Here is a 26,227-nt window from a genome sequence, read left to right as displayed (position 1 = left end):
AATTGATTTTAAATGAAATAAATAATAATAATAATAGTAGGTCCGGGATTGTGGGTAATGGATATGCAACGCAATAATTATAAACTCTTGTTTATATTTAAAATAGTGTGCATATTAACAAAAATAATTTAACATAAGAATAATGCCTATTGTTGCTATTATTCTTTTTAAATCAGATTTAGTTACAATTTTGTTTATTTTTTGATGAAGACTTCTGTTATGCAATTATTAAATATTATTAAATTCTACGCTTAATTTTGCTGTAGAGTAAGTGTTCGAGCGCTTAAAAGTGCTGCTCGAATTTTATAATTATTAAATTCTACGCTTAATTTTGCAGTAGATTTCTGTATATGTACTAAGGCGCTTAAAAGTGCTGCCAGAGTAGACTAGGGCGCTTGAAAATACTGCCGCTTGTGATTGAACACAGGCTTCGCATGGCCTTTTATAGGGCGCTAAGCGAGCGCTGATCGAGCCGCCGAAAATATTCGCACATTCACACAATCATACTATCATTCATTCATATTTACATTTATCATTCATACAAATATACTCGGATGCGCACGACTCGCCGTCGCTCGCTTACGCTCACATATACATATAAATACTGTTACGCAACGCGCTGCTGCTAATGCTGGCTTCGTAGCTGGAGAGAGAAGGGGGACGCGCACGCACACATGCGCGTCGATGGCCTGCCGTCGTAGGAGGTGAGAAGAGTGGGGACGGCCGAAACATTCCGTGCGCTCGCTGTATAGGCAGAGTCGGATGTTTTTTAAGATTTTTTTTAAATGTATATGTTCTAGGAAGTTACACGCCGGATCGTGTATAGGGCATTACAAGTTATGCTAGTTTTCGCGGCAAATGCGCGTGTTGTGCTATTCTTCGCGGGAACGCGCGAGTCGTGTTAGTCTGCCGTGCGTCAAATGAGTTGTACTACTTATGACATGAAATTTCAACAGTGCTACTCTTCGTAGGGAGCGACGATATAGACGGGCCTTAACCGGTTTTAGAGAGACACAGAAAGGCACGAATTACCGGAGACCTCTATAAACGGGCACCCTGTGGAAAGCGAGATCACACGTGGAGCATAAGCCATGGAGTCCCGTAGAAAAGGTATCATTCTGGTAGAGAGAATGACTGACGGGCGAATGAAGGGGGCGAATAAATGGACATCTTCTGGACATAAAAGAGTGATAGAGGAGAGTCACTTGTTGCTGTTAGAGTCGGAGAAATGCTGCTCTTAAACTAATGCTGGACAGCCGTGTTTGCCGTGCGGTGCGATCCGTGAGCTGCCAAAAGGAGATCCTGGGTGGGATAGCGTTCTAAGGTTGCATGCTGAAGTGACCTGAACTATCTTTGGCTTCCGCTTACGGCAGAACAGAAGGTCGGTGCCTTGCTAGCGCCGGTCAATCATAGATGTGGGGATCCAGGGGGTCGGTCACATACAGGGACGAATCTTATTTACATCATGGAGCGTCAAACCGATTAAGGAGCAAGTGAAGAAGCGGGTGAGTATAACGATATGCTTACAGGCAACGTTGCGGGCAGCACAAGAGAAGTCAGCAGCGTCATTAGGATCTTGATTTAAGAGATGTGGGATGCCCTGAAAAGGTAGCCTAACATCAGTAAAACCATCAAGGATGGTCTCCCTAAGCTGCAGAGCCAGCTGGAGCTGCTCGATGAGGACCAAAAAACCAACCCAAAAGCTAGCTCTATATGCTGGCCCGCAGAAAAATTTGAGAGAAGGTGGCCCGTTGTATCGAATAAATCGTAAAAGTAAACAACTGACCCTACCCCGAAGTATTCCTAAAGGTTAGTGCCGGGGTGGATCAAGGTCAGGGAAAGAGGGGTCTCCTTGGTGGACTTCCGTTGAAGGAGGAAGTCGGTTTAGTAGGTATTCCGAAAGTAAGCGGGAGTCCCACACTCTGACGATCAAGCGCTTCACCCCTCAATATAAAAAAAAATATATATATATTATTACATACCAGCATAATCACGCTTATCCGCATATGTATATATTATAGAGATGTATGTATACGTTATAGAGGTATATATTTTAAATCATGTTAGTATCTTTTTGTTTCAGATTTGGCAAATCTTGATGCACCGAAAACTATCGATTCGCTTCAATTGGAAGCTTTATATTCATTTTACGACTATACAACATCACGATATGTGCATGTAAAATTTTTGGGCCTTCTTCGCATCCTCTTTCTTCTAAGTCATGTGAAATCAAAAACAGTTGAGTTACTGTTTTTTCAAGACACAGTTGGACACATACCAATTGCTCATTTATTAAATAATATGTATAAAACAGATCAACGAATTTATCACAATTAAATAAAAACTGAAACTTATTATAACCTCAGTAAATTATACCAATAGTTATATTTACAAAACCTATGATAATAAATAAATATCTTTGTATCATGATTGTGTAATTGCACCTTTAAAACGGTCTAAAATCGAATTATAAATAATCATTAACGAATGTAGTTAAAAATATTTTGAAAAAATCGAATATTGAAACTGATACAAATCTTCGTATATAAGTCTTAAACGTTATATACATATATACTTGTATACACCGTGACTTATGCGCTAGTCCGCCTAAGTCCGCAAAAGTCTGCATAAGTACCGTTTTATATATAACTGTGTCTGCACAAGACCCGTTGTATGAGATTATGTATATATATGTACGCCGAGTGGGCACTTTGGGGAGATTTACAAAAACCATATCTTTGATGTTCCATAGGATATTTAGCTTTACTTACACCCAAAAATTACTGTAATATCGTCTTTTTTTCAAAATATGGAATTTTAACCAAGATATGTCCAATTAAAGCTACTTTATGGCACTTCGGGGAGATGAAAACTCTCCAAAGTGCCTACGATATTTTATTTAGTTTTTATTACAAATGTAAAACATAGTAAAAAAATAGTTCAAAACTGTGAGAGAAAAGCATCTGTAAATAAAAATAGGTAAAATAATGGCTATGCAATAGAATATGCATTCTTACCAAGATTAATCACCGGACTATAGAGACAGCATAACTAACGCGATAAAAGTCAGTAAACCAAATATTCAATTGAGTAATGAATTAATAAAAGATAGACAGTCAGTGGTGGCAGACTGGAACATAAGTTGTAGTTCCTAACATAAGCAACTTAAAATAATCGAATAACGGCGACAGCACTAGCACCGTCACCAACGGAGGCAGTATAGAATAAACTTTCATTCCACATTGAACATACAACGTCACGTTATCAAAATGCACCACCAGACTATGACGTCCGTAATAGATTATAGGTGATGAGTAAAAACTATATTTATAACGATAAGCATATAATTAGATATTGTTTTTTAACCAACATTAATCAGCCGGACTATAACGACAGCATAACTCACGCGATAAAAAGGCAGTAAACTATATATTTAAGCAAGTAATAAACTAACAAAATAAAGACAGTCAGTGATGGCAAACCAAAAAATAATGACAAGTTGTAGTTGCTAACATTAGCAACTTAAAGTAACCGGATAACGGCGACAGCACTACCACCGTCATTTACGCAGTCATTATCCAAAAGTACGCACAGCGGAACATAATGACTGTAATGATATTATCAACGATAAGTAACAGCTTTATTTATAACGATAAGCATGTAATTATCAAAGAGGCTGCAAGTATAAATACATGGAATAATGGCTATTGCTATAGATGTATTATTACCATTCATCCGGACTATCACGACAGCATTACTAACGGGATCAAAAGGCAATAAACTAAATATTCGATTTAATAATAAATTAACAAATAAAAGAAAGTATAAGGTGACAGACCAAAAAATAATGACAATTTGTGGTTGCTAAAATAAGAAACTTACAGTCACCGGATTACGGCGACAGCGCTACCACCGTCACCTACGCAGTCAGATTTGAACAGAGATCAAACAACATTAAACCGTTTTGTTATGAAAGTACGCCAGCATACCATACCGACTGTAATGATATTATCGGTGATCAGTAACAGCTTTATTTATAACGATATGCATGTGATTATTAAAGTAGCTGTAAGTATAAATAGATGAAATAATGGCTATGCAATAGATCTTGTATATCTTGTATTACCGGGCATTATTCACCCGGACTGTAACGGCAGCATAACAAAACGGTTTAATGTAGTTCGATAATTGATTTGAATCTGACTCCGTAGGTGACGGTGGTAGTGCTGTCGCCGTAATCCGGTTACTTTAAGTTGCTAATGTGAGCAACTATAACTTGTTATTATTTTTTGGTCTGCTACCCTCAACTGTTTTTCTTTTGACAATTTATTATTGAATAAAATATTTAGTTTACTTTCCTTCATTCGCGTTACTTATGCTGTCGTTATAGTCCGGGTAAATAATGCCGGTAATAATACAAGATCTATGACCCAGCCAATATATCATCCATTTATACTTACAGCTTCTTTGATAATCGCATGCTTATCGTTATAAATAAAGCTGTTACTGATCACCGATAATATCATTACAGTCGGTTTGGTATACTGGCGTACTTTCATAACAAAACGGTTTAATGTAGTTTGATAATTGATTTGAATCTGACTCCGCAGGTGACGGTGGTAGTGCTGTCGCCGTAATCCGGTTACTTTAAGTTGGTAATGTGAGCAACTATAACTTGTCATTATTTTTCAGTCTGCCACCATTGACTGTCTTTCTTTTATTAATTCATTACTCGTTTAAATATTTAATTTACGGCCCTTTTATCGAGTTAGTTATGCTCTCGTTATAGTTCGGCTGATTAATGCTGGTGATCAAAAAATATCTAGTTATATGTTTATCATTATAAATAAAGCTGTTACTTATTACCGATATCTTAATTACTGTCGTTATGGTCTTGTGGCGTACTTTTGTAACAAACAAGTTTAATGTAGTTAGATGATTTATTTGAATCTGACTGCGTAGGTGACGGTGGTAGTGCTGTTGCCGTAATCCGGTGACTGTAAGTTTCTTATATTAGCAACCACACCTAGTCATTATTTTTTGGTCTGCTACCCTCAACTGTTTTTTTTTGTTAATTTATTATTGAATCAATTATTTAGTTTACTTTCCATTAATCGCGTTACTTATGCTGTCGTTATAGTCCGGGTAAATAATGCCGGTAATAATACAAGATCTATTGCATAGCCATTATATCATCTATTTATACTTACAGATTCTTTGATAATCACATGCTTATCATTGTAAATGAAGTTGTTACTTATTACCGATATCTCTATTACAGTTGTTATGGTACGGTGGCGTAATTTTGTAACAAACAAGTTTAATGTAGTTTGCTGAAATTGAAATTTTAGTCTACTGCCCTTTTATCGCGTTAGTTATGCTGTCGTTATACAGTATGGGTAGTTAATGCTGGTGGTAAAAAAAAAATCTATTGTATGGCCTTAACCGACTTAATTATGTTTACAGATTATTAGCTAGTTAAATACTAATGATTATGTATAAAACTTATTACCGACAATTTTATTACAGACTTTACAGTCCAGTTGTCTCGTTTGATAATGTAACGAATCAATATAGTATGAAAATTTATTCGATACTGATGGCGTACGTAACGGTGATAGTGAAGTCGCTGTTATCCGTTAATTTATGTTGCTAATGTTCGCAACTACAACCTATAATTATTTTTCAGTCTTCTTCCACTGACTGTCTTTCTTTTATAATTTTATTATTTAACTTAATGTATTTTATACCGTGCTTTTAACGCCTTAGAAAGAATCTATTCCATGACCTTTAACTCACATAATTATATTTACAGATTCTTAGTTACTGAAATCCTGATCGTTATAGTAAAACTCTTACACTTATCACCGATAATCTCATTGCAGTCGTTGCAGTCCGGTGTCTTTCTTTTGTAGATCTATTATGCAATCAAATATTTAGTCTCCGCCCTTTAATCGCGTTGGTCTTTATACTGTCGGCATAGTCCGGATGATTATTCTTGTCATGTTAAAAAAAAACTATGCCATCGCCTTTAATTAAACCAATTATATTTACAGATTCTTAGATAGTTAGAAACTAATCAATATATATGAAGCTATTACTTATTACCGATAATCTTATTACATTCCGGTGGTGTCGTTTGATAACGTAACGAGTAATGTATTATGAAAATTTATTCGATTATGAATGCGTAGTTATCAGTGGTTGTGCTGTCATTGTTATCCGGTTACTCTAAAAGTTACTAATGTTTACAACCACAACCTGTTATTATTTTCCGGTTTGCTACCATTGACAGTTAGGCCAAGCAACAGAGCATTTCTTCGTGACCTAAAGACTATAGAAAAACCAACTGTTGGGTCATGTGAAGGTCAGTTATTAGATGAAAACTGCACACTTTCCAACTCCTGAATCATTGTCTTATGCTTTGTTATTAACAAATTAGTGCACTTCTTTTTTAATATACAGTGGAAACTATTTAACGAATCTTTTTGCTGCAATAGGATTAGTTGTTGAGAACAAAATTCCGAAGAGAATGAGATCTCGAATGATGCAATCGGACAATTAAAACCAAAGTTATTGCGAAAAAACCGAAAAATTCTCCATTTTTTGAAAAATGTATAACTTTGCCAATTTTAAATATTCAGAAATGAAATTTTGCACACAAGTAGCTATTAACATATACCTCATGTGTGCAAACCCCGGTTTCTGTCGAACAAATAGTTTTTGTGAAGTTACTGTCGGAAAATTTGTTTGCGATTTTTTGCACTAATTTGTTAATAACAAAACATAAGTCAATGATTCAGGAGTTGGAAAGTGTACAGTTTTCATCTACTAACTGACCTTCACATGACCCAACAGTTCATTGTTCTATAGTCTCTATGTCACCAAAAGGGCATTTTTTTGCTCTGTTGCTTGGCCCAAGACTGTCTTTTGTTAATTTATTATTAAATAAAATATTCAGTCTATCGCCCTCTTGTTGCGTTAGTTTTGCTGTTGTTATAGTCTGGATGAATAGTCCTGGTCATTTTGTTGTTTTAGTCCAGATGACTAACTCTGGTCACGTTGAAAAAAATCTATTCCACGATCTAAGCCACCAAATTATATTTACAGATTCTTACCTAATTAAATATTAATCAATATATATATATATATATATATATAAAGCTGTTACTTATCACCGATAATCTTATTATAGTCGTTATAGTCCGATAGTGCAGTTTCGAAACGTAACGGATTAATGTAGTATAAAAATTTATTCGATTCTGACTGCGTAGGTATCGGTGGTTGTGCTGTCGTCGTTATCCGGTTACTCTAAGATGCTAATGTTTGCAACCACAACCTGTTATTATTTTCCGGTCTTCTTCCACTGATCGTCTTCCTTTTGTAATTTCATTATTCAATTAAACATATTTCATACCGTGCTTCTAACGCCTGATTAACGTTGTCGTTATAGTAAGGGTGATTAATGCTATTGATGTATTGAAAAAATCTATTTCATGACCTCTTACTTGCATAATTATATTTACAGATTATTAGCTACTTAAGTCCTGATCATTAAAATGAATCTGACAATTATCACCGATAATCTCATTGCAGTCGTTTCAGTCCGGTGGTGAAGTTTTAAACGTAACGAATCAATATAGTATGAAAATTTATTCAAAACCGACTGCGTAGGCGACGATGGTAATGCCTTCGTTGTTATCCTATTACTTTAAGTCGCTTATGTTGGCAACTTCAACTTGTAATTATTTTCCGGTCTGCTACCATTGACTGTCTTTCTTTTGTTATTTCATTATTAAATAATGATTTTTATACTGTGCTTTTAACGCCTGACGTTATAGTACTGTTGATTAATGCTCGTAATGTTTAGAAAAAATCTATTCCATGACCTTTAACCCACCTTATTATATTTACAGATTCTTAGCTAGTCAAATACTAATCAATAGATATAAAGCTGTTACACCAATAATCTTATTACAGGGTCACTATAGTATGAAAATTTATTGGAAACTGTCTTCGTAGGTAGCGGTGGTACTGCAGTCGCCGTTATCCGGTTAATTGATGTTGCTAATGTTGGCAACTTCAACTTGTCATTATTTTCCGGTCTACTAACATTGAAATCTTATTTATTATTACCTTTATTTGCCTACCTGAAATCGCGAACTGGAAAACTCGGAAATAATTCGTGAATAAATGTTAGATGAAAGGTGTTATAAATGATTAGCAGTCAAAGTAATACGAAAGGTACAATGCGTTTATTTCTTTCTAATTAATCACAGAGCGATGGAATATTACACGAATATACGACGTTTCAATTTGAGATACTATGTTGTCGTTCTTATCCTGGATCAGTTTTGTTCCGTCATAATTAAAAATGTCGTTAGTATCCGGTCATTAAAGGGCTTGTTAGATTATAAATAAATTAATAAATTTTGTCAGGAGATTTAGTCTACGTTAGCACCGATTGTTCAAAGTTGTTTTTGTCGAAAATGGTCGTCATTATCCGGTCAAAGTGTGCATAAGAGTGATAAATATATTATTTAAGTTTTAATAAATTTATCTCCGCAAAGTGACCTTTAAGGATATGGCACTTTAGAGAGCTCCGCAAACTGCCGGATTTCTCCCCAAAGTGCCCTTTCGGGGTACATATACATGTATATGGGTCATTCTTTTTGAAACCAACTACCCCGTCCCCCTATCGGTCAACGAATTTAGCTTAATATATTTGGTCTTTGTGATAAACGGAAAATGGTAGGCCGGTTCAGCTCCAACAGTACAAGAATATGACTACGAAATAGCAGTTATATGTCCTTAAAACTTACTGGGGCAGAGAAAAAATTAGTGACAAAGCTTTTTCGCATGTATTTTTCCCGCTGCGCACAAATCCACTCTTAGTGTTGGCCTATGGGGCCACCTTTTGTCCATAACTTCAAAAAAACTGTCCAATGGCAGTATTACGTGGCTGAAACTCGCAAAAGTGGCCAAAACATTATGCAAGAAGCTTGGTCGCGTGTATTTTTTTCGCTGAATACAAATCCACTATTAGTTTTGGCTTACGGGGCCACCTTTCATACATAACCTCAAAAAACTGTGCAATTATGTAGTATTACGTGGCTAAGAGTCGCAAAAATGGTCCAAAATTTTGAGAAGAAACTTTTTTTTATTTTTATCTGCTAAACACAAATTTATGGTCACTTTCGAACCAATCTACAGCAATTTTTTCTAATGCTGCTATCGTTAAAAGGAAGCTTTTTTGATTCTATTCAAAAATCATATTGCATACTATTAAATATAACTGAGTGTTTGTAAAACAGAAAAATTATAATTTTCTTAATATTGTGGTCATTTTCATATTAACGCAAAATACCTTGTGTATATCTCGTAAATATATAATAAATATATAGCACACAGTTTTTGACTTAAAAGACGCGAGAAATGTAAACTAGAATTTTCATATTTGAAAAAGTTCGTATTTAACACGCAAAAATTAAAAGGGATCTATAGCGCAATTTGGATTATGACTTTCAAATATATTTAAGCATTTATGTTGTATAAAATTATATTGCACGTATCTAAACAGTAAAAATTAAGAAAATGCAAAAAAATTGTTTTGAAAATATTCCAGAAAAACTTACTTTTTATGTCATTTTCTTTCTTTTATTATTATCGAATGTTTTAACTGTACCTATTGAAGTGTATAAAGCTTTGCTTTCCATAATTAAAAAATTGTAAACAATGTCAAAAATGTTAATTCGCATAACTACTAATATGAAATACATTATATCTTGTAACGGGATGAGACTTGACGATGAGAGGAGAAAATCACAAAAGGAGACGCCGGAACCGAGAATCGATCCGGCGCTCCCGAGATCTCTAGGCACGCGTGCTACCACTTGAGCCAACGCCGCCCTATTTCGTCACGCTCTATCATGCCTTGATTACCGGCGTGGTGAGGGACGTTGTTCCTCGTTACAATCTATAACTAACTACACCACTACTGTAAGTATTATTTACTATGGTCGAGTTTTGATAAATTAATTGAAAATTTCTCATTGATGCATTTTATATTGTAGAACGTTAAATATAATTTTTAAATAGTTGATACACGCTGTGTGTAAAAATACATAATTTAAGAGCTGAGATTAAATGATTTGTTTGTGAAAAAGTATCTATCTACTACACTACATTAAAATAATAAAATAAGCAATTTTGTGATAATTCACTAGAACTAGTGAATCATTCCGAAATGACAATTATTTCATGATAGATATGTGGCAAAGACATTAATACATTATACTACCGCAAAAGAATAAAGCAAAAATTGGATATAGTTACATTTTCAAATGAAAAATGGTTTACCAAAAATGACCGGGTCATGAAACATTTCACATAAATCAGCTATATTTACATACTGATATATAATTATATATATATATTTATGTCAACAAAAGCTGTATGTATTCATGGATATCACAAGATGTAATCTGCAGATTTGGTCCAGATGAAAGGGATGCTACAAACAGCCATTTGTGCAAATATGCTTTTATTTAAAGCTATGTGTTTGTGAACATGAAATGACAAATGATGTATGTATTTATGCATAGAAGATGTCATCTGCAGATTCACTCATGATAAAAAGGATGCTGCAAATAATTATTTGTGCTGATATGACCATTTTTTTCAAAGCTATCTGTTTGTGAATGTGAAATGACGAATGCTGTATGTATTATAACGGGGTTATTAATTCCCGTGTATAATCGTGAAAGGGAAACCCAACCATCGACGGTGTAGCGATATACGCAGCATTGTATATAAATAGCCAGGACAGTACTTTTATTCCTCAGTCTGTTTTCGTCCTTTGAAGCGAAGAGGTCGGTGAAACATGAACATTTTTCGACAATATGTACGATTACCTCCCTGATGCCAGCCACTTCTACCACGTCTTCCTCCGTGACTTCGGCTGCCACCGCTGGTTGACGCTTGATTGGAGTCACCCGTTCCCTGTTTCGGAAATATCCGAATAAGGTATCCGCTCCAGTCAAAGAAGTCTTATTTTCGGAAGAATTCTTTCCTGAACCAGATGCCTTGTGACTAGGCAAACCAAACTCTTAAGCCTTCTTTTGGAAAAACTTCTCGAAACGCTTTTCTAGATCAGCTTCTGTCAGAGACGACGAATTTGCGTTTATTGAGGCAACGCTGGCCAACTTGAACCTAGCAACCTCAGTAGCAGGTCTGTACGCTGTTTCCAGCAGCATGCTCTGGTGTGCTGGAGTCGGCGGCCTCCACCAACTGACTTCGTCGTTTTCTGCTTCTTGAGCTTTGTCGAGGAAATCTTAAGTATTGGTTAGTTTGCCCTTGTAAATCTTTATTTTCTTTTTGAGCTTCGGGAGTATATCGACGGTCGAGAATGAGGAGCAGCAAGTCCAGACAAAGTCTCAGAATGCAGTTACTCCAGAAAATCACTCCGGAAAGCAGCTACTCCAGAAAATTTCTTCAGGAGCCAGCTACTCTAGAAAAAGTCTTGGAAAGCAGCTACTCCAGAAAACGAGTCAGAAATCAGCTGCTCCAACAACCAGATTCCTTTTTCGAGTAGCAAGAAGCAGCTACTTCAGAGCTAGTTTAAAATTCAGACAATTCAGCCCGCGAGTCAATAAGTAGACATCCCAGACAACTTTAAAGTATTCGATTAGGCAGGAATTGATAGTGTTCAAGCGCGGGGGGATGCTCCAACGCGCCGTAAGGGATGGGGCTCATTTTACGTGTTCTTCGGCAATCTCATTGTTTCTTTCGCGAGATAGAATCTTGAAAAGTGATTTTATCACACTTTAGAACGGTGCGCGATAAGTAAATTTTGCAGGGAGCTACAGCTACATCCACTTGATACCTTTTGTTGGGGGTGAAAATTATAAAACGAGGCTTTAAAATAATTAAAAAAAAACGGTGAAAAAATATTTGCAAGTGGTTTTCGAGTCCTTTCGAACTCGATAACCGTGCTGCGATCATCCCCCATTTTAAGGGTGAAAATAGGGGTGCGGGAGTGACGACAAATAACGACAAATTTTAAATCTTAATTTTGTAAATTACCATTTTAACATAATTTGATTAAATAATGTTAAAATATTAAAAATTTTGAGTTTTATAATTTATTTATTTAATTTATTTTAATCATTGTTGAAGAGGAGAGATTTGAGGTTAACCAGTCTTTATATTATATATATCTATAAATTTAAAAAATATTAATACACAAATTATTAAAATTAATTTTTTTTTTTTTTTTTTTTTTTACATGGCGTTTGGAACTCGATAGTTCATCGCCTCATCTACGCAAGCCTTCCACACTGCCCTATCTTGTGTCAACCCCACCCAAGATGCACCTCTCCGATCGACACCCACCCGTCCTATTTCTACTAGATCCGCTTTTACGTTGTCCTCCCATCTACGTCTAGGTCTACCTAGAGGTCGCGTTACCATCGGCCTGCCCTTCATGACACGCGCTGCCGTACGGTCGTCTCCCATTCTCGCTACGTGCCCTGCCCATCCCAATCTGCGCGATTTTATTATTCTGTTAATATTTGGTGACGCGTACAGATTGTGTAACTCATCATTGTGTAGTCTCCTCCATTCCCCGGTTTCCTCATCTTTCTTCGGCCCGTATATTTTTCGCAAGACTTTATTTTCAAATACCCTAAAACGGTTGTCCGCCTGCTTAGTGAGAGCCCACGTTTCGTACCCGTACAGAACCACCGGCAGTATTATTGTCCTGTATATTCTTATTTTAACGTTTTTAGACAACAGCCTCGACTTAAGTAAATTACTCACCGCGTAGAAGCAAGCATTACCCGAATGGAGTCTCTTATTTATTTCGACATTAATCTCTATCATTTATGGTCGTACCCAGATACCTGAATTCGCTAACCTTTTCAAAAGTAAAATTCCCTACTCTGAGATCTTCCTCCCCTCTGCAGATGCCTAGCTTATCCACAATCATGTACTTTGTTTTTGATACACTCACTTCTAACCATGTATACTCCACCGCTTTTATGAGGATTTCCGCGTTTCTTGCTACCGTTTCCCTACAATCCCCTAGTATATCCAAATCATCTGCGTAGCCTAGTATCTGCGTTGTTCCATTAAGCGTTGCGCCCAGCTGGCTAACCTACATTTTTCTAACGGCATACTCTAACGTTAAGTTGAACAGCACCGTAGAGAGCCCATCCCCTTGTTTTAAACCATCGCGTATCATGAAGGGTTCTGATACATTACCGCCTACTCGGACCTTACCCGTGCTTCCGTACAGACATATTTGAATTAACCTCACGAGTTTTTTCGGTACACCGAGAAGTACTAGAATTTGATACATTTTGCTTCGCTTAATAGAGTCGTACGCTTTATTAAAATCTATAAATAGTTGGTGTATGGTTTCGCAAAATCCCCACTTTTTCTCTAACAACTGTCTTATGGTAAACATTTGATCGCTCGTCGATCTGTTGCGCCGAAATCCGCACTGATAATCTCCTACTATATCTTCCGCGAATGGAGTGAGTCTAGCTTTTATTACGTTTGACAGAACTTTGTAGCACGTTGCTAAAAGTGAAATACCCCTATAGTTATTCCAGTCTGTCTTATCACCCTTTTTAAAAATCGGTATAATGATAGATTCCTTCCAATTTTCGGGTATAGTTTCATTTTTCCAGATGGCACATACTAGTTTATAGATTTTGAAATTGAGCTCGACGCCCCCATATTTGAGTAACTCAGCTGGTATAGAGTCATTTGCCGCGGCTTTATTGTTTTTTAGTTTTTTAATCGCGGCCTCTACTTCTTGGTAGCTCGGTTCCTCCACGTGGGGTTCAGCAGTGAGAATTTCGTCCCCTAATTCTTCGCTATTTTCGTGCACGTTTAATAATTTATCGAAATAATTTTTCCACAGCGACAGTAATTCGTTGTCGTTTGTTACGAGGTCCCCGTTTTCGTCCTTCATCAATTGCGCTCTACTCCTAAAGCCCTTTCTGATGGCGTTAATCCCTCTGTACATTTCGCGGGGGTTATTTTCCTTACTGTTAGTTTCTATTCTCCTAATAAGATTCTTTTGATACACCCGCTTCTTATTTCTGTAGATCGCGCTCGTCTGTTTCCTTACGTTAGAATACTCTTCTACGGTCCTATCGCTTCTATTTTGTAAGCTATCTAATTTAGCCTTTTTGCGCCTTTCAAACCAGAGTTCGCACTCTTCGTCAAACCATGGTTTGCTCTTTGGCTTTTTCTTTTTACCCAGTACTTTGTTCGCGGCCTCTTTTACCGTTTTTTCGATGTCCCCCCATAAGCTATTCGGTTCGTCATTCCCCTCCGGCGATGTGTTTGCTTCTTCAAGTTCCTGAAACCTGTTATTAATTTCTATCTGGTACCTAATTCGCTCTGTTCTATCTCGTAGTTTCTCAATATAGAAGCTTTCTACCTTGTTTGCTCGCTTACTATTTTGATTCGCTACTAGTCTAGCTCTTAATTTGGCTACTACTAGGAAGTGGTCCGAGTCGCTATCTGCCCCTCTGTAAACCCTTACGTCTAGAACATTAGTATGACGTCTTTTTTCAATGAGGAAATGATCAATTTGGTTCTGTGTGGCCCCGTCCGGCGATGTCCACGTTGCCTTGTGTATACTGCCTTGTGTATGCCACGGTGCCTTCGATAATGATGTACGAGAGCCTATCATTGACGGATTTGAAACTTTTAACCGAATGTATGATGCTTTTGCTTACGAGAAATCCGGTGCCTAGAGATCCCCCACTCCCGGCCCCATACAGGTACGTGAAGTTACCCGATGCTAGTACTCCGCCATCTGGCCACCGCGATTCCTGTATTGCTACCAAATGTAGATTGTACCTATCAGCTTCCTTTACGAGTTCTTTAAACGCACCTGCTCTGTATAGACTGCGAACATTCCAAGTTCCGACCCTTAAGTCCCTTTTGGTTAGGATTTGATTTTTTTGAGCCATGATGTTATGTTAAACCCGCGCTTCGGATCCTGTTCCGATCGCAGGTGAGTCCACCGTTCTAGAAGTGATAACCCCCATACCTCTCTAGAACTAAGTATGAGAGCTTTCCGACTTTGACGAGGACAGTGTCAATTCGTCGTCAGACACACTACGGTTTCATTCTCGCATCCTAACGCCCCCTTGCAAGGCAGCGCGCCTTCGCTGGCATCGTTACCGCGTAAGACCAGATGACGAATCATTCTACACATCCCCTTTCGGGGCAGTTGTCATCGCTCCCGCATCCTCCTCGGCAGCAGGATTTTTGCCCATTTTTGTAATGTGTGATGAAAGAGATAGATTGAGAGATAAGAGATAATGTGAAGTGTTTTTGTTGTTGTGGTGCTTGCGTACTGTTTCTAGATGAATGCGTTCGACAGTGTGGGCTCATCACACCCACGCCTGTTCCTATCGGCTGTCCGCGGCTACTTATTCAATTTATTCGCAGCTAACCTCGTTCTCAGGGGCTGTTCCTCTATCCGCAACCTAAGGACGCGCTGTGTATTGGTGATAGGCACCCACCCGTCCGATCTGGACGACAACGCCCAAGACCCGCTTAGGGTAGCGGCATTGTAACAGTTAAAATTAATTTTATAGAAATTAATTTTAAAAAATATATATATAAGAATTTAAATAAAAACAAGCAAATTGTTAATTTATATTAATTTATAAATAAATTAAATTAAATTATTATTATAAAATTGATAAATAAATAGATCTGATCTTTTGAAATCTTTTGAAAGTTAACTCTTATAATAATTAAAAATCTTGAATTTAAAGTAATAAGTATAATAGGTTAAAAATATTAGTAATTATTTATGAGTGAATTAAAAATTGAATTTATTTTCATTCTATAATATTTATTTTAATAAATTTAATTTTACAATATATTTTTAATAATCAAATTTTAATTAATATTGGAATTAGAATTATATATAAATATTTAAATAAATATTTATTAAACTAATAAATAAATAAAACCGATTTAAAAAAAAAATTTAGAAGGCAGCAGATGAAATATCTTAATTACACGTTTACGATTTAGGTTTATTTTATTTAATGATTGTTCAAAATTAATTAAATGAATTTAAATTGTAAATAAATTGAGTAAAGTTAATCAGTTTACTCGATTTATTCAAAAAATTTGTAATTTAAGTATTTCTATTGGATTGAGATCACGGTCCAATGTACTCAAATTTATCTATAAAATCGGTGAATTCAGTAATTTTTACTCGATTTAAATTATAATTTTCTGTTTGTTATTCAATAAGTGGAATGTGGTAAATTACTACATGAATTATTTCAATAAATATATATTATACTACTAATAAATAAATAAAACCGATTACAAATTTTAAAAGGTAGCAGAATAAATATTTTAATTACACGTTTACGATTTAGGTTTATTTTATTTAATTATTGATCAAAATTAATTAAATAAATTACATTGTAAACAAATTGAGTGAAATGGTAAAAAAAAAATCGCTGGGTGAAAATTATTTCAATTTTCGGTAACAATTATTCTAAAGGATGTCGTCCCAAATCTTTCGCGAAAAGCCCGTACACTGCAATGGCGCTGCGGTCAAACAGTAAATTCGCGATTCGGAGTTTTATGCGTCGAATACAAAAAATATGAGCACTATTGTTTAACAAGGACTCTGTAGCGTCGTAGATACGCATAAAAGATATTGATTTGTCCTGTCAGACATGCTTAGGTGGACGTATTATTTCTGAAAACTTGGAAATATGACGAGGTAGCAGACGGCGGTTGCTCAACGATGCCGTGTGTGACTGATGCGAGCTAGCTAGACGGGTACAGCCATGTTTGTTCTGCGCACTTGGGCGGGAATTCAAAATAGTAGATTATGCACTAAGGGAGTAAGAGTAAAGTAGAGAATTCCCTGTGTTTTTCAGCGATAATCGGTGAGAATCGCACGATTCGTAGATCGAGCATTGCTGTAGATAAGCCAGGAGACTGCGCGCGTTTTCTCGCACCCGCTGCAGGGCGGACGTTTAACATATGATCAGCTACCAGTGTTATTAATACGCTGGGAGCGCACCTCCGTTTTCTCGCCTCCACTTTGCCGCCGGAGTAAAGGAGTGAGCAAGAGGCCACCCATCAGGGGAAATGCGTCCCAGAGAGAGTATAGGTAACACGAGAGTCGGGACACCTTCCGCGTAAAAAATGCCTTGGGCTGATTTTTCGGCCCAGCTTTTCTCCTCTCTTCTCCGGCGACTCTAACACAGATGTTGCTCTATTAATACCTTACTCGCGCGCTGTCTCTCGAAATTTCCGATGCGCCGGGTAAATTACGAGGTGGATGAGAAATTCCCGGCTATTTACACATTAAGATACACGGGAGATAAATGGAGTCGGGCTTGAAAAAATTGTCGAGCTCGTAGCAATAATTTGTGGCTACTGGATGCTACCGCGGCTAGAGTTTCATATACAAAACTACTGTGAAGTGTGTTTTAAGGTTTTCGCTGAAAATTCCAATTCGTCCGCAGACACGCAACACGTATATTTCAACTTGTTTTTGTAGAATGCTTAGAATTCGAATTGAAGCCAAAAAACCATTTTTAGCGATTTTTGGAGGTGACCACATTCTGCGTATACATGCAGGATAAAGCCCAAAATAAATTTGGCACCTTACTTTTACGAGGGGAGGAACGCTAAATTTTTTATTAAAAAAAACACGCAAAAATTGAACGAATTATGACCGCATAAAAAAACCCGTAGAGGATGGGGATGAAAAAAATTAGTTTTCTAGTTTGTGCAAGAGGAGACATCTCCCAAAATTTCAGCTCGATCAATCGAAAATTGCGTGAGACATCGCATCTCACACATTTTTCGCACACGAAACTATGAGGCACTTCCGTGTCGCGGGCGTGCCTAAAAAATAGGATATTTATAAAAGAGACTACAAAAAAATTACCTATCTCACCAGTGACTTCTCTTGCGCGAAAAAGTATGGCTGTGACGTATAATAATGATCAAAGCTCACCCCATTTATGGAACAAAAATTGTGTCCATTTTTCACGAAAATCGTTTGTTTTCGTGATACGATTGACACAAGTCAGGGGTGAAAAAAATGTTGTCCAAACATTTTATTCTCCTTAAGAATAATTGTTACCTAAAAATAAAATAATTTTCATCCGGCGATTTTTTTTACCTTTTCACCCCCGCACCCCTATTTCCATCCTTAAAATAGGGGATGATCGCAGCACGGTTATTGAGTACGAAAGGACTCGAAAACCACTTGCAAATATTTTTTAAATTATTTTAAAGCCTCGTTTTATAATTTTCATCCGCAACATGAGGGATGATGGTCAAGTGGATGTACCTGTAGCTCGCTGCAAAATTTACTTATCGCGCACCGTTCTAAAGTGTGATAAAATCACTTTTCAAGATTCTATCTCGCGAAAGAAACAATGAGATTGACGGAGAACACGTAAAAAGAGCCCCATCCCTTACGGCGTGTGGGAGCAGCCCCCCGCGCTTGAACACTATCAATTCCTGCCTAATCGAATACTTTAAAGTTGTCTGGGATGTCTACTTATTTACTCGCGCGCTGAATTGTCTGGTTTTTAAACTAGCTCTGAAGTAGCTGCTTCTTGCTACTCGAAAAAGGAATCTGGTTGTTGGACGATTTTCTCGACTACATGCTTTCTGACACGCTTTCTGGAGTAGCTGCTTTCTGACGCGTTTTTTGGAGCAGCTGCTTTCTAGCTCGTTTTCTGGAGTAGCTGCTTTCCAAGACTTTTTCTGGAGTAGCTGGCTCCTGAAGAAATTTTCTGGAGTAGCTGCTTTCCAAGACTTTTTCTGGAGTAGCTGGCTCCTGAAGAAATTTTCTGGAGTAGCTGCTTTCCAAGACTTTTTCTGGAGTAGCTGGCTCCTGAAGAAATTTTCTGGAGTAGCTGCTTTCTGAAGCGATTTTCTGGAGTAGCTGCTTTCTGACGCGTTTTCTGGAGCAGCTGCTTTCTAGCTTGTTTTCTGGAGCAGCTGCTTTCCAAGACTTTTTCTGGAGTAGCTGCTTTCCAAGACTTTTTCTGGAGTAGCTGGCTCCTGAAGAAATTTTCTTGAGTAGCTGCTTTCCAAGACTTTTTCTGGAGTAGCTGGCTCCTGAAGAAATGTTCTGGAGTAGCTGCTTTCTGAAGCGATTTTCTGGAGTAGCTGCATTCTGACACTTTGTCTGGACTAGCTGCTTCTCATTCGCGACCGTCGAAATGACGAATGCTGTATGTATTGTCACGTGTGAACACATGTCACGGGTTTCTAATTACTATTAGAAGACGAGTAGAAAAGTGCAATACGGTGGCGTCTGTGGCGCGACGACTAAACGTCTGCCTTGCAAGCCAGAGGATCTCTGTTCAAGCCCGGGGTCCGTCACTTTTATGTTGCACTCTTTACTCGTAACTACGAAAAATCAGTTGCTTATCATATATATTGATGTTATAAAAATGAATAACCCACAGATCATGCCCCAAAGCCTCTGAGTCCACACAATGGAACACGTGTAACGACCTCTCATCTATGCGGTAATTGCGATCGACGAGGGTGTCGATGACTCTGGGCCGTGGACGTGTCACGTATGTACACTCGTCACGGATTTCTAATTACTATAAGAAGACAAGTCGAAGAGTGCAATGCAATAGCAGCCGTGGCGCGACGACAGAACGCCTGCCTTGCAAGCCAGAGGATCTCGGTACAAGCCCGGGGTCCGTCATTTTTTCGTTGCACTCTTTACTCGTAACAGTATTTATGCGTATCACAAGATGTGATCTGCAGATTTAATCCAGATAAAAGGAATGCTGCGAATAATTATTTGATGTAATCTTTTTTTTAAAGCTATATGTTTGTGAAAATGAAATGACGAAAATCTTTAAGTAATCATTTTCTTTATGTAAAAAGCACTCACAAAAGTTTTTTTCAGTAGGGAAAGATAACGAGTGCATACTTCGGAGGTCGTGGTGAAGCGCCTTAAAAGGCAGAACACCACACTTGAACCGGATATCTGGGTGATCACCGAAACTAAAACAGTGACGGTGGGCACCGAGGGTAAAAAGAAAGACGAGATGGCTATTTGGGTACTGCTCGAAAGGACTGAGGTCGAGGCACTGAAGGCCCTTGACTTCAGGCCTTTCTGTGGAGTTTTAAAAATAATAAAGCAGGTTGTCTAGTAGTTGAATGAGGAGCTTTTCTATATTGACTCAAGAACTCATTCAAGTTCCGTTGCAAAGAACCTTGTGTCGTATCCATTTTAAGTAAGGCTTTTTTTTTTTGTACCTACGCATTTTTCTGCTAGGCCATTTGTCGAAGGGTGATAAGGAGCAGTAAATTTGTGATATTTCACTTCACTTATCTTGAGAAATGTTTCAAACTCATCTGAAACAAATTGACGGCCATTATCTGAAACAACAATGCTAGGTACACCATAAGTAGCGAATAACTGATCGAGAATACCGATTGTAGCAGTGCTAGTACTGGAACTTGTGACCTTGACTTCAAGCCATTTACTATCAGCATCAGTGATAACTAGAAGCATCTTACCAGCTACTGGTCCAGCGTAGTCTACATGGATACGTTCCCATCGGCCTTTAGGATATTCCCAATGATGTGTGTTGAATTTAGGAGGAGCATGAGCATGCTTGGCACACTCAGCACAAGATTTAGCAATAAGTTCAATATCTGCATCAATTCCTGACCAGTAAACAAATGATCGTGCCAAACCTTTCATTTTGACAATGCCCAAATGCGCCGAATGAATGTCGTTTAAAATTGCTCGACGAAGAGACGATGTAATCACAACTGTTCAAAAATCAAGCAATTTGAAGATAGACCATAAGAAGACTCAGGTGGTTTGTATCCATGACGAGATAGATCTTGACAAGCTTCGAGTAATTGAATAATTTTACCTAGGTTAGAATATTTACGAGTTTTCTTCGCAATCTGCTCTGCTCGTACAGGAAACTGATTAATCTGGTTGATAATAAATGTATCAAAAGAATCAAGTTCTGTAATTTCTTCAATAGCGTCAACCGTGAAGAAAGTGGAGCACGTGAACAATAATCTGCATTTACATTAGTTCTAGTTGGCTTGAACTTGATATCGTAGTTGAAATGAGCTAAGTAATCAGCATAATTAGCCATCCGACTGATGCAAAGAATAGGAAGTGATTTTTCAGGATGAAAAATCTGTGTCAATGGCTTGTGATCTGTAAACAGCGTAAAATGACAAGCGTATAAATAATTGAAAAATTTTTGACAAGCCCATACAATAGCTAAAGCTTCCTTGTCGATTTCAGAATAGCGTTGTTCAGTAGGAGTTAATGTACGGCTTGCACAAGCAATTGGCCTTTCGATTCCGTTGCTAAGTTTATGTGATAAAACAGCTCCAAGTCCTACTTTGCTTGCATCAGTGGCGAGTATGAGAGGTAAGGATGGATCGTATGGCATCAAGACTTGAGGAGAAATGAGAATATTTTTGAGCTCTTCGTATTCTTTATCAGCAGGTCGGATTTGACAATACGAGACTGCTGGTATGGACCTCAAAAAAAAAGAAAAACGATTGTTCAAAGTAAGGTAGTAAGGATAAAGAATAATTGTTTGAATTTCGTCTAAGATTTTAAAATCTAGTCAGCAAATACGAGAACGATAAAAGAATCTCCAAGCTAACAGAAGTAGAGAAGAAAAGCCTGCTCTACAAAGCAGTAATGCAAGCTTTTCCGGAGATAGTCACGGCAGAAAATTTAGCAGTTTATAGTACGGGTGAAGAGATTACTTATATAAACAACTAAAGCCTGCGTTATTTAGAGAGATGCTTCAAAAGCAAGGACAGGCAGCACAAGCGATACGAGTGATGTGGCAGTCAGAGTCATGTGACCGCAGATTGTCCATCCCAGGATATGAAATGTTTCAACTGCAACAACTTCGGCTACATATCAGCTGACTACACCACACCGAGGAAAGGGCATGAGGCCTTATGCAGAAGAACAACAGGAACGAAACCAGAGGAAGGACAAGAGCCAGTCACTACATTGTTTCAGGTAATCGCCCTACAAGTCGCCACCTGGACGATCAGCTTTCCGATCGCCAACGCCAAAAAAAAGGTACTACAAAATCGGATCCTATAAGCATACAAGTGAGTTTGAGTGAGAGCAATAACGCAATAGAAAAATTCGTTATTGATTCAGGCCCGACTGAGCATATGACCAGCTCTAAACTCATTCCAACGCAATTAAATGAAAAGACAAACCGCGTAATGATATGTGCCAATTAATATAAAAAGTTTAAAATCAACTAATCAAAGTCGAGTCAAGTTTAAATTGTCAAATGTCAAATGTGACGTGGCCAATCTAGGGGTGAAAATTTGCATCGCAACCCCGTCCCGAAACCTTGATACTATTATTTTATTAAGGGGGGGGGGGGATCTCGGAGGGAGTTCCGCGGAGATTTTGCTGTTCGGGTTACATCGGTGTGTAAGGGGAAGGGTATCACAATATCTCGTTCGATTCTAGTCAAACTCTTTTATTGCTCGCTTCGGCTTATACACTGCGGCCGTCGGCCTCCCAGCCGACTCGTCTTCGCCGCTCGCACACACACATACACACACTCACGCACGCTCTTGCACTCTCTCGAGGCTCGCTGCCTCCCCACACCTCTCCGTCGTCGCTGCTCGCTTGCGCTTGCGTCTTGCACGCTCTCGCGCTCACTCACACACTCTCTCTCTCGCACGGTTTGCTCTCGCGGCCTGCTCGTCGGCCCGCCGATAAGGCAGACCTCCGCTGCGTCTGCGGCGCCTCTCCGACCGCACGACGACTGTCCATTCTCTCGGCCCAACGCGCGCGCGCGATTCCTCGATTCGAGCTCACGCAGCTCTTTATTCGGACGGCAATCCGGCCGCGCTTTCCTGATACTCGAACTCTCGCGAAATACATCTTTCGACGATGCCAATCACACTCTTTCTCTTTCACTCTCACTCAACTCTCGCGGCACGCAAACAGAATCAGGGCTCAGCCTGAGTAAATTTAACTTACAGGTCGTACAAAAGACGCTGGCCTCCGGCTGCTTCCGGCTCTGTCTTAGTGCTGCTCGTCCCGTCTTCTTCCTCGCCTCGTCTTCTTCTTCTGCACCTCCCGGTCCAGGACTGGCCCTGCCTCGATGGGTCGATCTCCTTACCGTCCTCGTCGCCTTCTTCCTCTCGCCTCTTCGCTCTCCCTCACACTCCCACACACCCTCACACTCGCTCGACTCCTCGTCTCGCACACACGAACGCGCTCTCCCGAACACTCACGATCCTTACACCTCGAATTCGCGATGTACAGAAAAGCTCGTAAGACTGTTACACCGATACGTGCTTCTCGGGCAACGGTCAAAGAAGAAGTGTTGAGCCGCGCCGGCCGCTGCGGCGATGCGCGCTCTCTCCGCTGCGACCCGGCCAATCAGCGCTCGCGAATCGGCCTGATTCCCACAACCGCACTCTACTCGCACCCCGACTAGCCTGAAATCAGGTTAGTGGCCGTTGATGCGGCCTCTCCCTCCGACGGCTCGAGTCCCCGCTCACGCTTGACTCGCGCCCAGCAACCTGCTCCTCTGCGATGCTCAACGCGCGTACCCGCTCGCACACGCTATATATTTCCGCGAATTCTCCGGACGCAGCCGGGGTTACAAGGATTCCGCGAACACTCTCACATTCGGTTTTCTTCCTCTTCTCCCCGAATTCGCTGCTTCCCTAAATCCTCGTCGTCGCTCCTTGTCCTCGGGCTTCTCAGACTCCTCACACAACACTCGCACCGAGAAACAGAGGAAAATACACGAGTTAGAACAAATCGCGCACACAACACAAAGCACGCCGAAGGACACGGCGCACGACGAGTCGCACAATACGCGGAGAATTTAAGTAAAAACCTTTTGTCACTCAAACGCTTTACAGATCAGGGCCTGTGTGTGTATCTAGACAATAAAACAATAAATGCTATGAACCAAACACGAAAGAAAAGATCTTGGAAGGAAAGTTTGAAAAACGTTTTGTATGATTGATCTGAAATTAAAAACAGATAAAAGCCAAACGATACACACAAACGTACTGGTATCTCATAAAAGCGACAAAAGACTATTGAGAAAAAGGTAACATTTGACGATCAAAAAACAAGCACAGATCGGACAAGTTAAAGCGATAATAATACAGATAAGTCGATAAGCGTGATAAACATGAATTTATGGTACATCAGGCTAGGACACACGTCTCTGAATAAAATTGCAGGTTTATAGTGGTGTTGATGGATAATTACTCACGTTTTGCAATGGCCTACCCAGTTAAGCATATGTTAGATGCTGCTGAATGTATTGACGATTTCCTAGCGAAATGTCGAAACATATGCGGAAAGGACGAAACATTTTATTACTTGGATTGCAACCAAGGCACTGAATTCACCAGCGGAAAGACCAAGGAAGTGTTGGACAATTATGGTTGGAATTGAGAACAATTTGCCCATATACTCCACAGCTGAATGGCATTGCTGAACGCTATAAACAGACAATTCAGAAAATTACGAGAGCTCTGATCTACGATTCAAGATTGCCAACGAATGTCTGGAATCTAGCGGTGAAAGTCGCAGTGTACCTGTACAATCTGACACCTCATAAATCGATTCGATTTAAGTCACCATTATTAGTGATCAATCCAGAATCAAAAATATACATAAACCAGATCTGAAGATTTGGGTGTGTGGCATTCGCCAAGGTCTAAGGACAATAGGAGACTAAGTTTGACAAACTGTCGTATAAAACCGTGTTAATAGGATATACCGACACTGGCTATTTGCTGCTGATCCCAGAAGACGGTAAAGGATACGAGAGTCGAAATGTACAATTTATCGAAAGTCTTCGGAGATGTCTACAAGCCTGAAGACATAAAAAAATTGGACAATAACTAACGACACTCTGAACAAAGAGACTTGGTTATTCGACTTCAAGGAGGAAAACCCAAATTAACCGGAAGAAGTGGAGCCAATACCCAAGAAGAAACGCAGACCACGCAAAGAGAATCAAAAGTCAGCAGCAAAGCCACGTCCAAAGGTAATACACAAACCAGTTACTCGAAAGCAAGCTCAAAGCAGAAAAACTGCACCTGCAGAAGACGCACAGGATGAAATCGAACGTCTGAGTGCATATAGTTTGTACGCACTGTTAACTTCAATCAACGGAGATCCAAAATCCTATAGAGAAGCAGTATCATCACCAGAGTCAGACAAAAGTCTGGAAGCTCTACAAATCCTTGTATGGATTGAAAACAAGTCCAAAGAATTGGAACGCATACTTTCCAGAGTTTGTTAAGCAATTAGGCTTCATGGTAAAGAATAGAGATCCATGTTTGTTCGTGTATGCTAAAAATAACAGTCGAATAATAATGCTGTTGTATGTTGATGACATATTCCTGACAGGCAATAACAAGCCCAATATGAGAGAAGTGCAGGAAGAACTGAGGAAAAAGTTCGATATGAAGTTCCTTGGTGAGCCTAAAGAGTTCCTAGGAATTACCATAACCAGGAATAGGAAAGAAAGAACCACACAACTGGACCAAATTAAGTTTATAAACAAGATGCAAACGAAATTTTGATACGCACAAGCCAAAAGCCAATCAACACCCATGGTAACCAACCAAGTGCTTAATAAGCAAAGGAAGCAACGAAAGAACGAACTGACGAACGAGAAAGTTGTAAACCAGCATGAATACAGAGTTGGTTGGCTCTCTGATGTATCTGGTATCAGGTACAAGGCAGGACTTGGCCTATGCAGTCAATGTCCTAAGCAGACATCAACAGAATCCAACCGAGAACGAATGGAAAATGGTTACCAGGATATTCAAGTATATTACCTACTCTGCAAGTTAGCAACTAACGTACAAAGGCCTGAATGAGGGAATGGAAGTTTTCTCAGACGCAAGCTTTGTGAATCGCAAAAAGTCACTCACTACCTGCAGCCACGTAGTCACGCTATACGGAGACACCATAGCGTAGAGAACGCACAAACAAGTCTACGTAGCTCTGTCTACGTGCCAAGCCGAATTCGTAGCCATGAGTGATGCCTATAGGGAATGAATCAGCATGTCCTTGTCACTGAAAGTAATTCCGGATATTATGTACTTTCCACTCATCTTGTGGTGCGACAACAAAGCAGCAGTAGCTTGCACAAAGATT

The 26,227-nt window shown here is 39.0% G+C and overlaps 1 protein-coding gene across 6 annotated transcripts in view; it reads left to right on the top strand.

The window, feature by feature from the left end:
• The window catches only part of LOC103317603 (nuclear receptor subfamily 2 group E member 1), a 628,264-nt gene that overhangs the window by 592,555 nt on the left and 9,482 nt on the right, over positions 1-26,227 (top strand). For 4 of the 6 annotated variants that reach the window (XM_031928795.1, XM_031928792.1, XM_031928790.1 and 1 more), the window contains one exon: positions 2,084-2,424. The exons of 1 other annotated variant lie outside the window; for it this stretch is intronic. In XM_031928795.1, coding sequence (XP_031784655.1) covers positions 2,084-2,337 — 254 coding nt within the window. In that variant the 3' untranslated portion in view covers positions 2,338-2,424. Of the gene's footprint in view, positions 1-2,083; positions 2,425-26,227 lie in introns of those variants that run through there. One more of the 6 variants, XM_031928794.1, reaches the window with a different exon arrangement.

This window comes from Nasonia vitripennis, chromosome 4 (assembly GCF_009193385.2).
Source record: "Nasonia vitripennis strain AsymCx chromosome 4, Nvit_psr_1.1, whole genome shotgun sequence".
Taxonomy (NCBI): Eukaryota; Metazoa; Arthropoda; class Insecta; order Hymenoptera; family Pteromalidae; genus Nasonia; species Nasonia vitripennis.
Note: the sequence above shows the minus strand (reverse complement) of the source record. Positions and strands in the feature narration are given on the sequence as shown.